Consider the following 24389-nt stretch of genomic DNA (forward strand, 5'->3'; position numbering starts at 1 on the left):
CGTTTTGCCCTCCCTCGACTGTGCCCTGAAGAATGGTTTTGGACAGGGTGTTGTTGTGGGATACATGATCATATCAGGCAAGCTTTCATCTTTTCTACCGGCACAAGGAGTGGCTCCTTTGCTGCCCTATAAAGCTGTGTGTTTGAGATTTGTAGAAGAGGAAAAGGAGGAGGAAAACGAGAGGGGGAAGAATGTAAAAGGAAGAAGAGGGAGAAGTAATAAAAACAGAGAAGAGAGAAAATGAAGGAAGAGGATAACTTGTACTCGAATGCCTTGATTCTTTACTCCATGTCAAGAAAACCTCTTAGTATTTATTTTAAACCTCTGTGTTCTGAGTTCAAATGTCACTGAAGTCATTTTGCATTTTATACTTCTGTGGTTGATAAAAAAAGGGACCAATATAAAGAGGTGGAATGATTAGGGGTATCAGTATTTGTTCTAGTTCTTTATATTATTGAGTTCAAATCTCAACTTGGAGGAGGGTGGCTGGGTAGATTTTATCCATTGCTTGCTTTAATCCTTTAGCTTTCAGGTTACTCTCTCAAATGTGTAATGCTTATTTATTTACATGGTTGTCAATTAATCCTGCATTATCTTGTGGCTTTGAGATTTTGATCGTGTAATTATTTATTGTTAGAATGACATTGTAGGGTCAGTGTGAGAGGTGGGATGTAGTCAGTTTGAACATAAAAATAGGTAGAATTTTTGGGTGATTTGTCTTGTAAATGCTAAAAGGTTAATGTCATCATCACCAGGCACAAAGGATGGGACAACTCTGAGTTTTGAGGGTACCTTTGTCCCTTATGGTGGCCCTGTATAAAGTGTCATGGACACTACCTTTCTTCCTGATTAAAACCATTAAAAAAATAATGTCTATAATTAATTCACTCATTACTTTCCATTCTTTTTTCTCTCAGGTAGTATTTGCACTTGGCGGCATCTACAATAAATTATGGTTGATGGATATGGGTCGATTCATTTTTGGGTGAGTATTTCTGTGTAAGGGTTTTGGGGTTTCTCTTTGTGCTTATCATCTTCCTTCAATTTCTCTCTTCTCTGCTTTCATTACTTCTCACTCCTCTTCCTTCAACAGTCTTCTCTATTCCCCCTCCTCCTCTCCTCCCTACTCCCCCTCTCTCTCCAATGTTTTACCAGAATTAGGATTTGTTTTGTTGGAACTTTTTTCACCCATTCAAACAACATCATTCACTTCAAATATTCTCCTCTCCTTCAGTCTCATCTGTCTGTCCATCTCTCTTGAGGATGCAGCATGAATGAATGATTTAGAAGGTGCAAGGTTCAATCCTGCCCTCTGGCATTTTCAACAAATGCCTCAGGTTGATACTTTGTGAGTGAAACAGAGTAGACGGAAACTGTACAGAAGCATGTCATATGGATTCTCCCTGGAATTCAAAAGTTACATCCTTGTCACATGTTGCGTCAGGCTGATTCTGCCTGAGAATCATGTTAACCCTATCAAGCTGTATTCCCACTATAGCGGGAAAAGGGTTAAGCGTCATCTCAGCTAGATTCCCTGTAAATCAATAATGAACAACACACATAGTAAAAGAAGGTGCAACTGATTCTGTCCGTTAGTTTGCCTGCAATCGTTAGGTTTGAGCTGTATATGCAACTATTTATCTTTTTTGCTCAGGAGTGTGGAAGGTGGGTAAAGTTAGAACAGGGGCCCATGTCTGAGAGGGTTAAGTCTACCCATGTCCTGTGGTATATGGTTGTGAAACAGGGACAGTGAATTTAGAGGGCTACATGTGATGTGTATATAAGATGTGTGGTAAAGAAATATGGCCAGTGTTTCTTGACCAGAAAGTAAATGATTTGAAAATTCATTTACACCTACCTCGTCAACAAGGTGCTCCACCAATTAGTTAGTAAGTAGTAAAGTAAAGCTACCTTCTCAAGTCATACCGTCTCATAGCAGCCACTTTCTATGGTATGTATATTTCCCACTGGGATAGGACGCCAATCCCTCGCAGGATTAACTCACTTTTACCAGCTGAGTGAACTGGAGCAATGTGTAATGAAGTGTTTTGCTCAAGAACACAATGCATCACCTGGTTCACAATCTTACAATCATAAGTCCAATGCCCTAACCACTAAGTCATGCACCTCCACCCACCTATTAGTTCCCTTACTCTGTTTAATAATTCTGTCTGTGTGTCACCAACCTATTGTGTTATTTTTTATGTTGTTTAGCATTTCATAACAACCTTTCCCCTTGTTTCTGCTGATTGCTCCTTGCATCAGTGGAGGTTGGGTCAGGTCAGTCTTGATTGAGAAGACTTATAATTCAAATATGTTCCAGTCATGACCATTCCATCATCTTTTTTATTGAGACAATGTATCTTGGATTACATTAACTTCTGTACCTTTCTATGTTGTTGCCTACTTCCCAGATTAGTTCTGGCTAAACAGGTCTGTGACCAAGGTGTGTGTGTCTGTATATTATATATGTTTATCATTGTGCATATAAGGGTTGCCACCATTTACCGTTTGTGTTTCTCCTGACAGAATTGGAGGTGAATCCCTGGCTGTGGCGCAGAACACTTATGCCGTGAAATGGTTTAAAGGCAAAGAACTCAACATGGTCTTTGGTTTACAGTTGAGCTTTTCCCGAATTGTAAGTTGGGTCTTTTTACTCCTTTTCTATTTCGTGCTCTTGCTGTTGTTGTTCAACCCTAGGTCAACCCTGATCAAATAAACATTCCAGCCATGACCATCCCAACTTTTTCCTATCAACAAGAGATCCAGGGTCACAATAGTCTATACATTCTCTTCTAAGTTGGTATAGAGGGAATGCGGTTGCTATTTCTAGCAAAATCCTAGTGAAGGTGCAAGGCTTAGCAGTTAGAGTACTCAGCTCATGATCAAAAGGTCATGAGTTCGATTCCTGGCCGTGCAATGTGTCCTTGAGCCAGACATTTTATTTCACATGGCTCCAGGGTCCACTCAGCTGACAAAGTGAGTTGTACCAGTAATTAAAAGAGGCCAGCTCTGTTACATTCTGTGTCTTACTGAATCTCCATGAAAGCTATGTTAAGGGTATGTGTGTCTGTGGAGTACTCAGACACTTGCATGTTAATTTCATGAGCAGGCTGTTCCAACCGGAACCTTCATCATCATAACCGATGGAGTGCCAATTACATGACCGTGTTGAATGATTTTGTGTGTTTTTTGTGATTGCTGCTGGAATTGTTTAACCCCAGGTCAACCCTGATTGAGCAGACTTATCTTCAAGGGTACTCCAACCATGACCATTCTGTCTTTTCAAGACGCCTAGGAATATATTATCTAATATGTCCTTTATATTATTTAATGTGGGATTTTGCTGTAATTTGGCTGTTATTTCTAGCAAGTTGAACTATATTATTGTATGCATCTTTATTTAAGAAGTCAGGGGTGTTATTTGAAGGAGAGTTGGCTATTATTTCTAGCATTCATTGGCTCATCATGACTGTAATTGTTGTTATTCTTATTTATTCCCAGGTTATGTCTGACTGAATACACCTGTAATGAAATGTTCTCAAACCATGCCTATCCTATCTTTTTAGGACATCTTGGAGGATATTACAGATGTTATGATGGATTGTGACTGAGGTTTGGCTGTTATTTCTAGCAGGTTGAGCAACCATTCAGAGGTTTCCTTATGACCTCACTGTTTGTGTCATAGGGCTCTGGTGATTTTTAACCCTAGGTCAGTCCTGACTGAACAGAACTATGATCAAAGGCATTCTACCTGTGGCCATTGCATCTTTTATTCAGACAGTGTATGTTAGTTAGTTAGTTAATTTTTTAGCTCAAAAAGCAAAAAGCAAGGCCATGTAGGGGGACATGGAGTTATGTACAGGGTGATGTTCATGTAAAGAGTTCAGGCCACTTAAGGTCAAGGAAGACTTTGAACAAAGTGGCCGTCGGCATCTTCACCATCTCGTCTGGCAGCTTGTTCCACGGATCCACAACCCAGACGGAGAAAGCCCCTCTCCTTCGATTGAGATGAAATCGTCGCAGATAGAGTTTTTCAGAATGACCCCGCAGCCGACGCTCTGGAGCAGGAGTGAAAAACAGCTCTTTCGAGAGGTTACACTTTCCGCTTATGATGTTGTGAGCGAGAATGAGATCACCACGGCGGCGGCGTTTTTCTAGAGAATAAAGGTCGAGCGTCTTCAGCCTTTCTTCATAAGACAAATTCTTGAGACCATGAACCATGTGGGTAGCCAGCTTCTGGACTCTTTTGAGATGCTGTATGTCTTTGAGGAGATAAGGAGAAGAGGCTCGAATCCCGTACTCCAATATGGGTCTCACCAGCGTGACATAGAGCGGTAGGAATATGGCTGCTGTGAGCATTCCGAATGACCGTTGAATCAAGAACAGAATTCTGCGTGCTTTGTTGGCAGCATGGACGCACTGGGCCGAAGGCGAAAAGGAGGAATCCACCAAGATACCTAGGTCCTTTACCTGATCGGTCCTCTCCAGCAGCAGACGACCCAGCTCGAAATCAAGTTGAGTTGCAGGAGGAGAGCCAACAGGCAGATGACAGCACTTTGACACGTTTAGACACAGGTCCCATTCATTAGACCACTTCCAAATTTGGTGGAGGCATCAACGAAGATCTTCTATATCACCGTGAGGAGCAACCAGTTTGACATCGTCGGCAAATAGAAGGGTGTGTTGTGTGAGGTCGTCGGGCAAGTCATTTATGAAGACTAAGAACAATAAGGGCCCAAGCACTGAACTTTGAGGCACGCCACTGCTCGCACTGGAGACGTCGGATCGCGAACCATTAACTTGGACTTGGAAGGAGCGATCTGAGAGGAAGGCACCAACCCATCGTACAATAACCGGATGGAAACTATATGCTTGAAGCTTGACAAGTAATAGGCGGTGGTTTACCGAGTCAAAAGCTTTGGCAAAGTCCAATAATACGATGTCAACAGCATCACTATCATCGAGGATGTGCGTCACCAATTCTTCTATTACCAGTAAGTTGGTCAAGCATGATCTCTTCGGCATGAAGCCGTGTTGGGAATCAGAGATAGAGGCTGTGTTTTGGAGGTGGAGCATCATACTTTTCTTAAGGATGGTTTCGAACATCTTGCTGATTATTGATGTAAGGGAAACCGGTCGGTAGTTAAGCGGGTCAGGAGTGGCTGTATGATAAGAAGTTTGCTTCCCAATCACATGGTTCTGGGTTCAGTCCTACTGTGTGGCACCTTGGGCAAGTGTCTTCTACTGTAGCCAACAGATGCCCTTGTGAGTGGAGTTGACAGACAGAAACTGAAAGACACACACACATACTTATATATGTATGAGTGTGTGCGTTTGTGCCTATGATGTGTTTATGTTCTCATAACTTAGTGATTTGGCTAAAAAGACTGATAGATTAAGTAAATAAATACAAGTATTCATTGTTCATGGCTGCAATCCAATGTCTGAAATGAGTAAAAGATACAAAAGACTTTATTGAACACGACCTTCGTTTTATTTAAAGTTCTTGCATTTTGTCTGTGTGTCTCTGACATTCCTGTAAATTGGAGTCCTTTAAAAGTGTTTTAGTTAATGGGATAATAGTCTGTCTAACAATTTACAAATGTCAAAAAAAGAAAAAGAAACGACGATTGAAGAAGCTGCAAAAGGCAACGAAAATTTTAGGAAAAATAAATAAGTAAATGAGTGGAAATCGAACTGGTGAGTGTGTTAAGTAATAAGGCATGAAAAGAGAATGACTCAGCCCAGACTCAATAAAATAAAAGAAATATATAAAATACATATAAAGGGAAGTAATCATTAAAGACCTGTAGTACCAGTCATTTCCCTTGTAATATGCCTGGGCCGCGAGAATTGTTGAAAGAATACCTCGTTTATATATATATCCTAAAATTAGTTTCAGAATTATTTGTGTGTGCGTGTGTGGTGGTCAGCACTGGACCAAATTACAGGTGGCCCCTTGGCAAGTCCTAGCACTTGCTAACTACTCGAGCTCAACTCTTGGAATACAGCATGGTAGATATGAAGTATTTTAGCAGATGAACCTAATAAGTCAATGGTGAATATCTTTAGATACTGAGAGGATGAACAGACAACAAACTATCAGTGGCCAGCATGAACCAGTCCAATTAGCAAACTATTGCTATCATTTGTAGTCGGGATGTTTGCAGATGAAATATTTTAGCTAATGAAAAACCAATATGAATTATTGGCCGTTCAACCGGATGAGGGTGATGTTGCTGGAATTTCAAAGTCACGGTCAACAATATTCTTAAGCAAGAATAAACTATATGTATAACCCATGCTAGCATGGAAAGCGGACGTTAAATGTATGTACACACACACACACACACACATATACACATACATACATGTGTTTGTGTGTGTGTATATATATATATATATATATATATATATATATATATATATACCAGAGTAAGAACATAAATGTAAGACAAGAAGGGAAAAAAATAGTACTCGAATACTGGAGGTAGAGTAATATGTTTTATTAATATCTATATGTCTGTCAGCATGAAAAACAGATGTTAAAAGTCTGTTTTCCATTGCCTGTACTATGATGATGATGATGATGATGTATATATTAGTTGTACACACACATCTCTTTTGTCATTTATTCCAGGGAAGTACTGTCAACATGAATGTCATGGGACCCCTCTACAATATATTTAGTCGAGATAATCCTGGATATAAAGGACTCGGTTATTTGCTTCTCATTGGTAAGTTGCTCTGCATTGATATTTCCCTGACGTCAAAGTTTCATCATTCAATTATATTGAATTGGCCTGCCCTACTTTAAATTGCACGTCTCTACATTACACACACACACACTGTGAAGTCCCAGTCAACTCTGCTCTCTGTATAGAGAATAATGACAGAATCTTTGTGTTGTTATTCTTTAACCTGCTTTAAACTACTAATCCTGTTTCAACATGCATTCACCTGTATCTGACATACCTGTGCAGGTAACTTCATGCATACATATATGCATGCACATGTCTCCCCCCCCCAACCATTCAACAAACTGGATGCAGTGTTGATCAAATGTTTTTGTGTTCTTCTCTTTCTTCAGTTGGTGGTGCCACTTGTCTTGTGTCCTTGTCGTGTGCCTTGTTATTGGCATTATTCGATAAAAGAGCTGACAGAATTCTCAAAGTCAAAGCCAAAGCAGGTGGAGTTTTACTTTTTGTTTTCTTTTGATAAACACCGAATTGTTGTTGTTGTTGTTTGGGTCTATTATTTTTCAGGTTTCCGTAATTAAACTGTAGCCATGTAGATGGCGCTAGTCCCTGTCATTTATACCAATCCCCAATACATAGTCTGCTCTTTATGCTAGCATTCTACATTTCAACAAATGGCTGAGTTAATCTGTTGAGTTATGCCTCCCTTTTGGGAATTGTCTTCTGTTGTTAAGTATGTGTGTGTGTGTACATGTGCAGGTAAAGGTTAGTGACAGGGAGAGTATCCGGCTGTGAAGCTTAATATCTCAATATGCATTTGTTTAACCTGTGCAAACATGGAAAAGGATGTGTGTGTGTGTATTATCATCACCCCTGCCGGTATGGCTTGGATGGTTTGACCAGAGCTGGGAAGCTGGATAGCTGCACCAGGTTTCAGTCTGATTTTCGATTGGTTTCTATGGATGGATGCCAACCACTTTACTGTGTATGCTGGTTGCTTTTAATGTGGCACTGGCACAAGCCCTTGTATGTGGCACCAACATGAATGCCTTTTATGTGGCACTGGTACAAGACTCTTGTAGGCCAATCCTTTTCATCAGGAGGGGTGGCCTTAATGCTTCTGCTGTGGAGGCCAGGGCTTCTTGTGTGTGTGTGTATTTTGGTTAGTTATAGGGTTCACAATGAGGCAAAGCAACCATGAGATATTGTGATTGTAGTTTACCACAGATACATACATCTGTAAGTGCCAAATTCAATTTAAACTGTAGATCTGACTCATGGATCACTTCTTCAACATGTTGTTTGTTAGATTGGGCTATCATGAAAGTGTTACGTTACCTGTTTATACCTATTTAGAATTTTACCTGAAGGTGGTAGATTAATACTTTGATGTAATCTAAGAATACATCAGTAAAATTGTACTAAAACCAGTAAAGCATGTGCTGTCCTGGATTGCCAGCTCTTGTCAAACTGTCCAACTCATGTCAGCATGGAAAACAGACATTGAATGATGATGGCGATGGTGGTGATAGATTGATGTATATGTCAAGATTCTATAGAATTTCTGGCCCACTGGGCTGAAATCGAAACCAATATACTTGAGAAGTGGACTCTTACCACAGATTCATGCCTGCATTTGTCTGTCTGTCTGTCTGTCTCTCAGCCTGTCTGCCTGCCTGTCTGCCTGTTTGAGTGTGTGTATGTATGTGTGTGTGTGTGTATACATATATGTAGGCTGTGTTTTCATTTGTCTGTGTTACATTTTACATGTAACATATATTTATACAACATAATACAACGATGCAATGTTTCTCTGCTTTGATTTCATTAACAGATGAAGTCGTCAACATAAAAGACGTGAAGGATTTCCCTTTAACGATGTGGCTCATTTGCATCATTTGTGTAGCTTATTACGTTACAGTCTTCCCATTTATTGGCCTCGGTCTGTGAGTATGGCTTGAAATTTCCTTCTCGTTATCTTTTTCTCTTCTCAATGCTTGTTAATTATATTTCCTTATTTTGACTATTCTAGTAAGAGTTATCTTCCAATTTTTTACTTCTCTACACACGACCAGAGAAACAACATATTAATGTACAATTTAACAAGGCGTAAAATTTTGGAAACACAAACAATGAAATTTACTTCACTTCTGTGTATACACCACCTCAAAAACAGATATACATGCCATTTTGGAAAACAAGTTTAATTTGATGATGATGATTTAATGGCCTCTTTTCCCTGTTTGCATGGGCCAAATAGCATGTTTCGAGACAGATTTTCTGTGGTCAGTTACCCATCTTGTCACCAACTCGCACCTGGTTCCAAGTAAGGTGTTATTTTCCCTGTGATTAAACATGTTGTTACCATGGAAGACAGGAAACAAACAATCTCACTTGTGTGTGTGTGTATATGTATATATACACATACCCACATGTTCACACATATGCACACACACACACACACACACACATGTGTATGCGTATGGGTGTCATATTTCCTTATTTAATTATTTCAAATACAAAACTGATATCCCTCCTCCTCCTCCTCATCATCATCACCATCACCATCATCATCTCCAAATGCTGGCATGAGTTCATTGGTCCAACCTCACTCAAGTCCCAATGTCTATTTTGGCAATCGTTTCTACAATTAGACACCAATCCTAATGCCCACCACTACAGACTATACTGGGTAAACTGTTTTCTGTGTGGGACCGTATGTCTTTAATTGAATATTTAGTATTTATTTTACATGATATGTGTTTAGCAATTAACATAATTTATATAACTAGAATTAATTAAACATATTTTTACCTAATGCGCATTACACTTTCTGGCTAATGTAACATAATTTACTTAACAATATTACACATCTTCTTAATTATTCATAATTCACCATTTTTAATTGATTTAGTGCTTTACCATTTTTAATTATGCCTGTTAGTCAATCTTTTCCTAAAATTTCTTTTTTTTTTTCCAGAGTCTTTTTTGAAAATAAATTTGATTTTGATGCTTCATTAGCTGCCACAGTCAACAGGTAAGAATTAGATTTTTCTTTTTCTTCTCCTCCCTTCCTCTTTCCATTTAAGGTAGTGGAATCGGTAGAGCTTCAAGCATGATACCCAGTGGTATTTAGTTAAGGTTCTTTACTGAGTACCAAGTTCAAATCTCACCAGGGTCAGTGTTGTCTCTCATCCATTCTGGATCAATAAAATATGACACCAATCAAGCATTGGCCATTGATATGACTCCCCCAGTTCTCCCTCCCCTATATTTCAGGCCTTGCCCCTGTCTTCAAAAGGGGCCATGTTCTGCTCCATAGAGGAGAATAGAGAGAGATGATGCATTGTAGATGCAGAGTTTTATCTTCTGGGAAATAAAGCAATAGCATCAAAGGAGAGAACAGGATTCCAGCAGCCAGAATACATCTGGGGTTCATCTGTGGGGTCAGGTCTCCATTGTTGGTAACTGTGGAGCCAAGGTAGACGTAGATGAGGAAGACCTCCAGAGGCCCAATGTCACCTTGGAAGATGCAGAGAGGCTGGCTCTGGACTGCCAGCAATGGAGAGCATTAGTAGGACCTGGTCAGCTCTATGCACAATGACAGCACGGGACCACTAACCTGGGATGACCCCAGCCCCATCAAGCAAGACACGAAGCAAGCAAACAAGTCCCTATATTATGTATTAATGTTATTTATAAGTTATGAACTGGGAAAGAGGATGGGGCTGGACTGAATTAATTGCACAAAATGTATGGTCTTGCCTCTTTGTCATCATCATTATTATAAAGAGTGTGGTGTTTGGTTGAATCCGTTGAGCACTAAATAATGTAACTTGTGTTACATAGTTACATCCCTTAGCCTTCTGAGTTCAAATCCCAGTCAGGTCAACTTTGTCCCTTTAATCTCTATGATTTCAATAAAATAGAATACCAGTTAAATTCTGGGGTTCATTAAATCAATAATTCCTTCTTATCACATTCCTGGCATCATTTCTATTTTAGAAGCCATTGTTATTATTATTGTTCTGGTGCAACCTCCTGGCTTCCCAGACACCAGTCGAACCGTCCAACCCTTGCCAGCATGGAAAACAGACGTCAAACAATGATGATGATGATGGTGATGTTGTTATTGTTACAGCAATGGGGAAAATGCCTTGTAACATTTGTTGTCAATCTTTACATTCTGAGTTCAAATTCCGCACAGGTTAACTTATTCTGTCATCCTTTAGTGGGGGTCAACAAAGTGAAGTACCAGTTTCACACTTGGGTTTATTGTATTGACAGATGTCTTCCCTTCAAAATTTCTGGGTTTGTGCCTCTATCAGAAGTCATTCTTCTTCTTCTTCTTAGATGATGATGAGTTAAGACAGCAAGCTGGGCAAAATGCTTAGCGGCATCTCATCTGTCTTTACATTCTGAGTCCTAACCCTACAAAAGGCAACTTCCCCTTTCATCCATTCGAGGTTAATGATATAAATACCACTTGACTTCTGGGGTCAATGTAAAACTGCTGGTCTCGTGCCAAAATTAGAAGGAATTATTATTATTATTATTATTATTATTATTATTATTATTATTATTGTTATTGTTATTTTTATTATTATTATTATTATCATCATCATCATCATCATTATTATTCATATACACTCAACAGATTAGACTGTTGGAAAAGAAAAGAATCCTAACATTGGGCTACAACAAGTAGCCTTAGATGTCGAGGCAGCCTCCGGATGCCAAAATTATTATTATTATTATTATTATTATTATTATTATTATTAAGGCAGTGAGCTGGCAGCATCATTAGCATGCTGGGGGAAAAGGCTTAGTGGCATTTCGTCCATCCTTACATTCTGAGTTCAAATCCCACCAAGGTTCACTTCATTTTCCATCCTTTCAGATTTGATAAAATAAGTACCAGTTGAGCACTGGAGTTCATGTATCTCACATGCCCATTTCCCAATATTCCCGGCCTTGTGCCTAAAGTAGAAAAGATTATTTTTCTGAGTCCAAATGAGGGCAGCTTTGTCCTTCATATCTCTGGAATCCATAAAGTTCTTCATCGAGTTCTAGCATCAATGTGACTAACATTTGTTGCCCCTCCCCACAAAAACAAAAGCCTTGTGCCTGAGAAAGAAATAACTTACTAATTAAACAAACTAATTAACAAATTAACCTGTTTATTTTCAGTATTGTATATATTATCTCTGCTGTGGCCTCACCTCTCAGTGGTCTGATTGTGGACAAAACTGGTAAAAATATATTCTGGTTGTCTCTTGGCATTTTTGTTACCTTGATCTGCCATGCAATAATGGGATTTACGTTCTTAAACCCTTTTGTAGCCATGGTACGTGTACACTCTTTCTCTCTCTTTGTGTGTGTGTGTGTGTTTTATTATGTTCAGTTCTAATAAAAACAATTTTACATGAATTTGATGGGTTACTCCATACTTTTGTAGATTCCAAATTTGTTGCTCTTAAACATGAATATTATTGAGAGGGACTTCGAAGTTTCAGCCAGTTAAGCCATCGCCAGACTATTATACATTGACGTTAATCTTGACTTAATGGTATTTCGTCTGTCTTCACATTCTAAGTTCAAATCCCACCAAGATTGACTTTCCCTTTCATCCTTTCAGGGTCGATAAATTAAGCACCAGTTGCATACTGGGATCGATCTAATTGACTGGCCTCCTCCCCCAAAATTCTGGACGTTTCCCTAGAGTAGAAAAAATATATATATACATAAAGAAATAAGATGAAGTGGACATGCTCTGCTGGATGTGCAGTGTGAGTGTGCATAAACAAATTAGTACGAAGGTGCTGAGCGAAAAACTGGGCATAAGTGGAATCAGATATTGTGTGCAAGAGAGAAAACTGTTGGTTTGGTCATGTGATGTGTATGGGTGAGGACAGTTGCATAAAGAAGTGCTGACCAATAAGTGTGGATGGAATCTGTGGAAGAAGGAGACTGAAAAAAACACAAGACAAAGTGGTGAAGAATGACTTTCAGATGATGAGCCTCATCCAGGAAATGTGAAAGGAGCACCGAGATGAATGGTGACTTGCTTTACTTGAGAAGATCCATTCATCTAAGTAAAAACGAAGCTTTAAATGTCTGTTCCTTATGTCTGTGCCCCCTGCACACAATTTCTCCCTGAAAAATCTCCCCAACAACTTGTCTTCTTAATGACCCACCCTCCCTTCCATTTGTTTTCACCACTCACTTGGATTTCCCCTTCCTCTTATCCCCTACTCTCCTTTCTCACTCACCTAGTCCACCCTCTGTTCCTCTTCACTTATCTTCACCCCCTCTTTACTTTCATGCAACACCCTGACACACCTCCACCACCATCTTTTCTTTCTCTCTCCTCTCTCTGTTCCCACTGGGGAAGCCTCTACACCAAGCCACCTCTTTCTGTCCCTCTCTTATACTTTATCCTCTCTTCAACTGATACAAAGTCACCCTCACTCAATACTACTCTCTCTCAGTTGACAGGTCTTTGTCTTGCAAGTTACTTGGTGACTTCAGCAGTGCTGGTGCCATGTAAAAAGCACCCAGTATGCTCTGCAAATTGGTTGGGATTAAGAAAGGCATCAAGTTGTAGAAATGATGCCAAAATAGACAGTAGAGCATGGTACAATCCTTTGGCTCACCAGCTCTTGTCAAACTGTCCAACCCATGCCAGCATGGAAAACAGATGTTACATGGTGATGATGATGATGATGATGTATATGTGCTTGTGTGTGTGTGTGTGTGTGTAAAGAGTATCAAGTGCACTATAAAGTGGTTGGTGGAGGGCATCCAGCTGTAAAAACCTTTCCAAAACAGACATTGTAGCTCGATGCAGTTTGTTGGCTCCTGTCAAACTGTTCAATCCATACCAACATGGAAGATAGGCTTAAAAATGGTGATGAGGGTAATGTGATCTGAGAGAGATTTCACTACTATTTCTAGCAGGCTTAGTGACTATTTAGAGGTTTCCCTGCTGTTGTTATTGTTGTGATTGTTGCTGTATATTCTTTTTTTATATATATATATTTCTTTCATGTTAATGACATTCTCCTATGTTTTCACATTCTTTTATCTGTCCTTGCAGTCCTTGATGGGTGTCGCCTATTCCATTTTAGCCAGTGCTTTGTGGCCCCTCGTGGCTCATATCATTCCAACACATCAACTCGGAACAGCTTACGGAGTGTAGGTATATCTTTCCTTCCTAAAATCCTGGGACTTGCTCTAAACCGAATACACAGCTAGTCCTCTTAATTTATTACCTTATGTCAAAACCAGGCTGAGTCGGTAGAGCATTGGATAAAATGTCTTTGTGGGATTTAGTCCAATCTTCTATGGTGTATGTTCAAACCATTCCAAAGTCTACTTTACTTTTCATTGTCCTGGGGTTGATAAAATAAAGTACCAGTCAATTAAATAGAAGGAGCGATGGCATTGACTAACTCCTCCCCTCAAAAATGCTGACCTCATTCTCTAAACTAGAAACAGTTATTAAGGCCTAGTGGTTAGCGTGTTGCAGTATTACCCCTTCATACACTGTGCCTCTGTTCAGGCAACGTCAGTTTGATGGAGAGAGTGAGCTTATGTAGAGGACACACATTTGGTCACTCTAAACAAATCATTTGTGCTGGTCATTTGGCAAAAGGCTGAATGCTCATCCATTATCTTCAATGGCAGAGTCCGTCATTATCTTAATAATAATAATAATTATTATTATTATTATTATTATTATTATTATTTAGGTGGCAAGCTGGCAGAATCATTGGTGAGTCAGACAAAATATTTTGTGGCATTTCTTTCAACTCAGCATGTTCTTGAGTTCAAATTCTGTTGAGGTTGACTTTGCTCTTCTTCATTTCAGGGTCAGTAAAAAGGGTACCAGTTAAATATTGATATAATCAACGAACCCCCCCCACCCTGAGTAACATTTGACAGTCTTGCGCCAAATGGTAGAACCCTGCCACGGTCGACTTTGCCTTTCATCCTTTCAATAAAATAAACGACTCCTTTCCCCCACCATTGCCGCCCAAAATTTGAAGCCATAAAGAAGCAAGCTGATAATATTGATAGTGTGCTGGACAAAATGTTTAGTGGCATTTTTACAGGCTGTTTGTATTCTGAGTTCAAATTCCACTGAAGTTGACTTTGCCTTTCATCCTTGAGGTTGATGAAATAAATTCCATTTAAGCACTTGAGTTGATGTAATCAACTTACTCCATTCCCTGAAATTGCTGGCCTTGTGCCAAAATTTGAAATCACAATCATCATCATTATTATCATTATAATAAAGGTGGCGAGCTGGCAGAATCGTTAGCATGCTGGATGGAATGTTTAGCAGTATTTCACCTGTCACTACGTTCTGAGTTCAAATTCTGCTGAGGTCAACTTTGCCTTTCATCCCTTTGGCATTCATAAAATAAGTATAAGTTAAACACTGGGGTCAATGTAATCGACTAGTTCTCTCCCCTCAATTTTCAGGCCTTATGCCTATATCAGAAAGGATTATTATTATTATATTTATTTGTTGTAATTGAACAACTTCCCAGTTTATCTCTGTTGCCCTAATGATGGTTTTTTTAATTTAGTTTCTTATTTATCAAAAGTTTGGTTCCTGTTCATCAACAGGTTACCCATACATACACTTGCTCTAACTGGGATTGAAACCTCAACAAACCACTTCCGTCCTTCACTCAACACATCAATAATAACATTGTCTCTATTTCTTTTCAGAATGCAGGCCATACAGAACTTGGGTCTGGCTTTGGTGTCATATGCTTGTGGTTTAATTGTGGATTCAAAGGGTTACCTGATATTGGAGGTGTTCTTCCTCGTCTGTTTATGCAGTGAGTATTTTCTTTGTCTCTCTTATGGTTTTCTCTTTGTGTGTGTACATATGAATAAACAAATAATATATATATATATATATATATATATATATGTATATATCTATTATATAAAATCCGTTCTGTCTGTCTGTGTGTGTCTTCTAGGATCTCTGGCATCCTCCATCTGATTGCGCTCAAATTTGATATGTAGATACTGACGGTATCAGGGCATGTATAAGTTTTGAAAAAATTACAAAAATCAATTCTAGGTGAGAATGTGATTGATAAAGCCGTGGGAATATGCATTTGTACACAAAAGTACATCAGCTGTTGCGATCGATACTACGCATATGTGAGAAAAATGTACATGCAGTTTGTGCAAAAAAAGCTGGCTGGCTTGAAATAATGTCACAAAATGGGACGGTCGGACAAGTTGTTTTGAGAAAATTTGGTTTAAATGTTTGACAACTCAGCACCGTCAATTGGAGGCGGGGGGGGGGCGTTTTGCTCGTACATATATATATATATATATATATATAAGGAGCATTCCGTTGGTTATAGCGACAATAGGGCCCCAGCTGATACAATCAATGGAACAGCTTGCTCGTGAAATTAACGTGCAAGTGGTTGAGCACTCCACAGACACATGTACCCTTAATATAGTTTTCAGGGATATTCAGCATGACACAGACCACTCATTTTTGCCAACTGAGTGGATTGGAGCAACGTAAAATAAAGTGTCTGGATCAAGGACACAACGCGTCACTGGGAATTGAACTTGCGACATAAGCCGAATACCCTAACCACTAAACTACGTGTCTTCACATATACACACATATATATATATATCGTCATCATCATTTAACATCTGTTTTCCATGCTGTCTTCTCAAGCACAACAAACCGCCAGAAGTCTTGGTCCCATGTCATCCCCTGTGAGGCCCAATGTTTCAGAGAGAAAGAAATAGAGAGAGAGAGAGAGAAAAGTGCAGATTTGGCTGTGTGGTAAGAAGCTTGCTTCCCAACCATATGGTTCCAGGTTCAGTCCCACTGTGTGGCATCCTGGGCAAGTGTCTTCTACTATAATCTTGGGCTGATCAGAGCCTTGTGAATAAATTTAGTGGGTAGATACTGAAAGAAGCCTATCGTATACATACATGTGTATGTATGTTTCTGTAACTTAGCAGCTTGGTAAAAGAGACCAGCCTTAAAAGAAACGGCAGTGGGGTCAATTTCTTCAACTAAATCATTCAAGGCTGTGCCTCAGCATGGCCACAAGTAAAAGGTGTAAAGGTATCATCATCATCATCATCATTTAATGTCCGCTTTCCATGCTAGCATGGGTTGGATGGTTTGACCGGGGTCTGGTAAGCCATGGAGACTGCATCAGGCTCCAGTCTGATTTGGCAGTGTTTCTACAGCTGGATGCCCTTCCTAACGCCAACCACTCCGTGAGTGTAGTGGGTGTTTTTTACGTGCCACCGGCACAGGAGCCAGCGCAGGCTGGCAAACGGCCACGATCGGTTGGTGCTTTTACGTGTCACCGACATGGACGCCAGTCAGGCGACGTTAGTAACTGCCACACTCGAACGGTGCTTTTACGTATCACCAGCACTGGTGTCTTAACTACAATTACCATTCAAATTTTTGATGTTGACGAACTTGACTCAACAGGTCTCCTCAAGAACAGCGGGTCACTCTATGATCCAAGGTCAGCGCAGCAGGCCGTCCTGCGAGCATGAACTCACTTCATTTGTCGGGTCTACGAATCCTCAAGAACAGTGAGTAACTCTACGATCCAAGGTTAGCACAGCAGGCTGTCCTGCGAGCCATGAACTCACTTCACTAGTCGGGTCTTCGAAGTCACAGCATATCTCCAGAGGTCTTGGTCTTTCGTCATAGCCTCTGTGAGGCTCAAAGTACGAAGGTCATGCTTGACCACCTCGTCCCATGTCTCCCTGGGTCCACCTCTACCCCGGATTCCTTCAACAGTTTGGGAGTGGCACTTCTTCTCACATCTCTCCTCATCCATCCTTAGTACATGACCATACCAACGCAATCGTCTCTCCTGCACGCTGCATCCAATGCTTCTCATGCTCAACATTTCTCTCAGGACGCTTACACTCTGTCGTGCATGGACACTGACATTACACATCCAGCGGATCATGCTAGCTTCATTTCTTTGAAGCCTACACACGTCCTCCGCAGTCACAGCCCATGTTTCACTGCCATGAAGTATGGCAGTTCGCACACATGCATCATACAACCTACCTTTCACTCTGAGCGAGAGACCCTTTGTTGCCAGTAGGGGGAGAAGCTTCCTAAACTTTGCCCAAGCTATTCTTATTCTAGTGGTAATGCTCTCTGAGCATCCACCCCTGCTACTAACTTGGTCACCTAGGTAGCAGAAACTATCAACTACTTCTAGTTCCTCCCCAAGGAATGTAATGTTATCTGTTTTCTGAGTGTCAATGGTGTCAATTGCCCCTGTGCATCTGCCACACATGAAAGCTATCTTCTCGGTTAATTTTCCTTTGATATTGCTGCACTTCTTATGTGTCCACAGCTTACACTAGTATATATATATATATATATAAATGCATATGCATATATATATATATATAAATAAATGCATATGCATATTTATATATATATATATATATATTATATATATATATATATATATATAAATGCATATGCATATATATATTATATATATAATTACCATATGCTTTTTTCTCGCGTGACTTCCTAATGTCATAATGTCATCCAACAACACCAGAGACCTTGGAGCAATTGTTGATAACAATCTAAGCTGGAGTTGCCATGTAAACAGCAAGGTTGACTTGGCTTGCAAGATGTGCTCCTGGATTCTGAGAACTTTGTAGTCTAGAGATGCCCTTCTCTACTCTACTTTTGCCCAGCCCCACCTTGCATACTGTTGCCTACTGTGGTCTACCTATACGAAGCAACTCATTATGAAAGTAGAAGCACTCCAGAGGTCAATAACAAGACAGGTAGATGGCATGAGAGGCATTGATTATAGTGGTTGACTAAAAAAACTCAATCACTACTCTCCCCAATGCTGCTGGGAGCACTACATCATTTGTGTGATGTGGAAAATATTCCATCAATATTGCACAAATGATGTTGGCATCAGTTTTAAAATCCATTCAAGACTTGGCCCCCGTACTATCCACCCACTACAAAATTCGAACACAGGACACATAACAACATTACATCACAATTACTTTACCTCAACCAGTCCAGCTCTCTTTAATACTATACCAAAATACGTCAAAACGGAAACGTTTTCCATAAAATTCAAAAGTTCACTGGACAAATTTTTTCAAAAAATCCCAGACCAACCTCCTACACCCAGATATGTCTCCAACAATAATAACTCTTTGCTAGACTGGGCCATGGTGCCCCATTTATGACTAAAAGACTTCACCAGGTGGTACTATTAAGTTAGACATGGCCTGGGCCTATACTGGCTGAAACCTATCAAAGTTATATATATATATATTCTTGTTTCAGGTCAGAGCTGCGGCCATACTGATGCACTGCCGTTTTGTGCTACACTGTTATTACTAAGGGCCTCCTCTAATATGTGGCACTTGGTGACGAATGGAGTTTGATATAGCTACTCTCATTTGCACCTCTTGCCATGAGGTAGGTTCATCTGGGACTCTCGACAGGAAGATGTCCAGCTTTGTCGTCCCGTTCTAGCATTGGTGTAGCTTACAATGCCAAACTTTGGCACAATTCCTTCCAGGATCTTCCAGACATATATTACTGCATACCTCCCCTGTCTTCTCTCCAGGGAGTAGAATCTTAGCTGTTTCAACCTTTCCCAGTAGCTTTTTATAACCCAGGCTTCTTTGTCTGCTTTCTCCCTCACAGCCTTTTTTCGGTTAGGTGGGGCATTTCACTACTTTTGGGATGTTGGTTGAGATGATTTGCAACCTTCGTCCGTCGTCTCATGAGGATCTTCCTGTCTCTTGGAATCTTGCTCCTATTTGTTTTGGCCTTGTGCTCTGGGACATATTTCTGGCATACGGTTTGCACAGAAGACATGAAACATTGTAGTTTCATGTCAGTGTCTGGTATGGAGAGACATTCCGGTCAGTCCTCTCTGAGGATCTCTTTTTGGATCGATTTCCAATCTGCTTTGTGGAAGTTCAGATTGGAGAGATTTCGGGTGCTTCCTTTAGGCTGTATGTCTCTGGTTACTTTCGGCCCAAACATAGACAGCTCTATTATGTTGTGATCCGAAACTAATGGTGGTGTCACTTTCACATCATTAATGATGTCCATATTGTTCGTGAAGCAGAGATCCAGAATGTTACTCACCCTAGTTGGTTTGAGTACAACTTGCTCCATGAATAAGGCATTGGTGAGGTTGAGCAGGGACTCCACCTGTACTTACTTGCAATGATTCATTCCTGAGAGTATGAGACTTTCGGGCCATTTGACGTTGGGGAAGTTGAAATCACCCATAAGAAATATGGTCACGTGGTGTTCCAGATTCATAAGGATTCCTTTAATTCTTGTGAGGCAATCTTCAAACTTGCCTATGTGATTTGGAGCATCCGGTGGGCAATATGTATTGCATATGACTATATTGCATTGTCTTATGTATACAATTAGAGTGTCACATACTGAATTTGAATATGGCAGTAAAACCTGGGGTGTGAGGTCATCACGAATGTATACAGCAACTTTCCCTTCTGTCTGTTCGCAGTATGGCATAGTTTGGTATGTGTACTTCTGCGTCCTCTATATCAGGGCTGAGGTGTTGTTTCCATGAGTGCTATGCATAGGGCTTGACTGCATGCAGTAAGATCTCTCAGGAAAGAAATTTTGTTTCTATTTTGATGCAACAGACCCCCAATATTTAGTAAAAGTATTGGGGTGACGGCTGTGCAGGCGTTAGGGGAGGCCATCCCGTGTCTGTTGACTGTGGTGGTCTTGCATAGTGGTGGGCAGGGTTCCTTCTCTGTGCCTGGTGCAGCCATATTAGCTGCTGGACAATCCTTTGCGCCATGCACAAAAAAGACTCTTGCTCAGCTGCTGCGTTGCACAGAACATCTGAGGAGCATATACATATATATACATATATATATGTGTATATATATATGTGTGTGTGTATATATATATGTGTGTGTGTATATATATATGTATGTATATATATATATATATATATATATATATATATATATATATGCATATATCTATATGTGTATATATATATATATAATATATATATATGCATATATCTATATGTGTATATATATATATATATATATGTATATATATATATAATATAATTAACAAATAACAAAGGGTAATTAAGAAGTAATCAATAATTTCACCAAGTAGAATTCAGTATGAAAAAAGGACTATTTTCAAGTATTTTGGTTTCTCTGGGAGTCCCTTTTTAAAGTAGAAGAAATAGCTAAGATTTTTTGGCTGCTATTTCTAAGCTTCGGTATGTGGTAAAGCAAATCTTTGCTGAACCGTTATTAATAAGTATATATATATATATATATATATATATAACAAAGTGGAGTTGTGGGGTACCACACGAGTGGAATTATATACGAAAGAAGGTTTGAAAATGCAATTTAAAAGATGTTTATTTACTTTACCGGTTTCACTCTTTGGAAAAAGATTGTCAAAAGTAACATGTAGAAGTTTGGTTGCGTTAATTATTGGTTGTTGCAAATTGCTACATTACATATATACAGTCTTTGGTAACAGGGACATGTTAAGGACATAAAAATTTCAACAATTTCCTTAAAATATTGGGCACAAAATATTACTACATAAATAATCGTTCTCAAGAACATACTTAAGATAGTGTGTGTGTGTGTGTGTGTGTGTGTGCATTATGTGTGTATGTTATATGTATGTGTATATGTGTGTGTATTGTATATATATATATATGCATTGTATGTGTGTATATGTGAATGCATTGTGTGTGGTGTATGTGTGTGTACATTATATATGTATGTATATTATGTGTGTGTGTGTGCATTATATATATATATATATATATATATATATATATATATATATATATGTGCATTATGTGTATGTGCATTGTATATGTGTATATTATATGTATGTGTATTGTATATGTATGTGTACATTATGTGTATATGTATGTGTATATATGCATTGTATATAAGTATATTGTATGTGTTGTATATACATGTATACATGTATATACATTATATGTATATATATGTATACATTGTGTATGTGTATGTTGTGTGTATATATGTTATATGTATGTGTATATATATATATATACATTGTGTGTATGTATATTGTGTGTATATGTGGTATGTGTATGTATACATTGTGTGTATGTATATGTATATATGTATATGCATTGTCTATATAAAAATTATATGTATATATTGTGTATATAAGTTATATGTATATATTGTGTATGTGTATTATATATATGCTGTGTATGTGTATTGTATGTATATATGTGTTATGTGTATATATGTTGTATATATATTGTATATGTTGTGTATGTGTGCGTTATGTGTATGTGTGTGTTGTGTGTGTGTGTGTGTTTATATATATGTATATTATATATATATATATATGTTATATATGTGTTGTGTGTGTGTGTGTATTATATATATGTGTGTTGTGTGTGTGTATATTATATGTATATGTGTTTTGTGTGTGTGTGTGTGTGTGTGTGTGTGTGTGGTATGTATATGCATGATGTATATATCTGTATGTATATATATATGTATATAGTGTGTATGTATGGCCCGCACGCATAGGCGCATGTATATGCACACACAGGGATGCGTGCACCCACACCGTGTGCACGCACACACACGAGCACATACTCAGTGCCAACACACGCAGGACACATATACACGCATGCCACACAGATACACCCAACAGACATGGACACGCACGCGAACAGACACATACACACTAGCGCACGCGCAACTCACTAATAGACATTAACCCCACACATACACACACACACACACAAACGGGCACACATATACACACACCATCCTACCCCAAAAAATTCTTTAAACAACACACATCTATTTACACCACCCTGGAACCAATCAAAAACAGCCCCCCCCACACACATAAACACATGTATACATGTATATGCACACACACAAGGACACACACACTCACACCAATCTCACCTCCATACAGACACACATATACACAGGAAGCACCATGCCAAATGCCATCCACACACATACATACATGCACACACACACACACACACACAACACCAAGACAACCACACAGGTTGACAAACAGACACACCACCCTACCAGACCTGACAGACACACAGACACATCTATTCACACCACATATGTATATATGCACACACGCATACACACAAAGACACACACACTCACCTCATCCTGACCCCAAAATCATTGATGCTTGAAGGAGAGACAAAAAAAGAAAAAAATGGTACATTCTTTTCAGTTCCACATTTTTCTCCTCCTAAAATGGACAGGTCAGTTTTAGCTCCCCCACTATTATAATGTAAATCTTTTTTGAACTCATAATATTCTGTATGTGTATACTGAACTTTTTTGATAATTCCTCCTGGAAATTACCTTAAGATGTATAATATTTTTGTTTTAATCTTTTCTGTCCATTATTTCAATGAGCTTGTTAAACTTTTTTATATTCTCAACATACTGTTGTCACCAAAGAATGTATGGATTATATATGGATTATAGTACTCTGTGTCAACCAATATTCTGTGCATGTTTGAATATACAGATACAATACCAATATCAATTCCTTCTGGAAACTATCTTAAGTATGTCCTTGAGAACGATTATTTATGTAGTAATATTTTGTGCCCAATATTTTAAGGAACTTGTTGAACTTTTTTATGTCCTTAACATGTCCCTGTTACCATTATATATATATATATATATATATACTAGCAGTATCGCCCGGCGTTGCTCGGGTTTGTAAGGGAAATAACTATATAAGCATTTTTAGAGAGTTATAGCCAAAAAATGCATTAAAAATGGAAAAAAAATTAAGGTAAATTTTTTTTTAAATCGTTGACACATCGTAGATATTTTTAGAGAGTTACTTCCCTTATATAATAGCGAAAAAAATGCATTAAAATGGAAAAATATGATGGTAAATTTTTTTTAAATCGTAGACTCATCGTAGACGCGCGCTAATACCCAGAAGGGCTCAATATGACTCACGACTTTAAGATACCCGCTTTTGGTTAAACTGCACCGCACAATGTGGGAGTAGTTACGAATCTAAATCATAGGAGACAGACACACAACTTCACTTTTATATATAAAGATATAAGCCATGTAGTTATATACACATACTTTGTTATATACACATTCTTAAAAGAAAATGTTATTTTGAACACAACATTTATAAAGAATAAAATATTTTTTGGTTTTTCTTAACCCTTTCGTTACTATATTTCTGACCAAAATACACCCCTTATGTGTTTCAATTAATTTCTAACGTAATCATAAATTTAGTCTGGTTTCATTAAACAACTATAACTTTTTTATTTATCAATATATTAACATGAATTTTGGAAGATAATTTAATGAAATGTTCTCAACCAATTCTATACTATAATTTTTGTCACGAAGTGACTGTAATTGCAGGTAATACAGGTAAATTCAACAATATATAAAATTATTAAAATTTTGTTCAAACATCACTATGAAAAATGGGTTATTAGCTAATATTCAATTGGGTATACAACAAAATTTTACGATAAAAAATTTGTTATTCTGGGTAACTTTCTGATACCCATAATAATATTTATGGCAAAATAG

General features: G+C 38.7%; 1 protein-coding gene across 2 annotated transcripts in view; it reads left to right on the forward strand.

Annotated features, from left to right (window-relative positions):
* Positions 1-16514, forward strand: part of LOC115224109 (major facilitator superfamily domain-containing protein 1) — a 37364-nt gene extending 20850 nt beyond the window's left edge. Inside the window, exons 3-12 of one of the 2 annotated variants that reach the window (XM_036512957.1) lie at positions 918-985; positions 2530-2638; positions 6644-6740; positions 7094-7192; positions 8536-8647; positions 9682-9738; positions 11892-12048; positions 13801-13898; positions 15444-15556; positions 16432-16514. In XM_036512957.1, coding sequence (XP_036368850.1) covers positions 918-985; positions 2530-2638; positions 6644-6740; positions 7094-7192; positions 8536-8647; positions 9682-9738; positions 11892-12048; positions 13801-13898; positions 15444-15556; positions 16432-16505 — 984 coding nt within the window. In that variant the 3' untranslated portion in view covers positions 16506-16514. The remainder of the gene's footprint in view (positions 1-917; positions 986-2529; positions 2639-6643; positions 6741-7093; positions 7193-8535; positions 8648-9681; positions 9739-11891; positions 12049-13800; positions 13899-15443; positions 15557-16431) is intronic. The other variant, XM_036512956.1, reaches the window with a different exon arrangement.
* The last annotated feature ends 7875 nt before the right edge of the window (positions 16515-24389 follow it).

The sequence above is a fragment of the Octopus sinensis genome, linkage group LG24 (genome assembly GCF_006345805.1).
Source record: "Octopus sinensis linkage group LG24, ASM634580v1, whole genome shotgun sequence".
Classification (NCBI taxonomy): domain Eukaryota; kingdom Metazoa; phylum Mollusca; class Cephalopoda; order Octopoda; family Octopodidae; genus Octopus; species Octopus sinensis.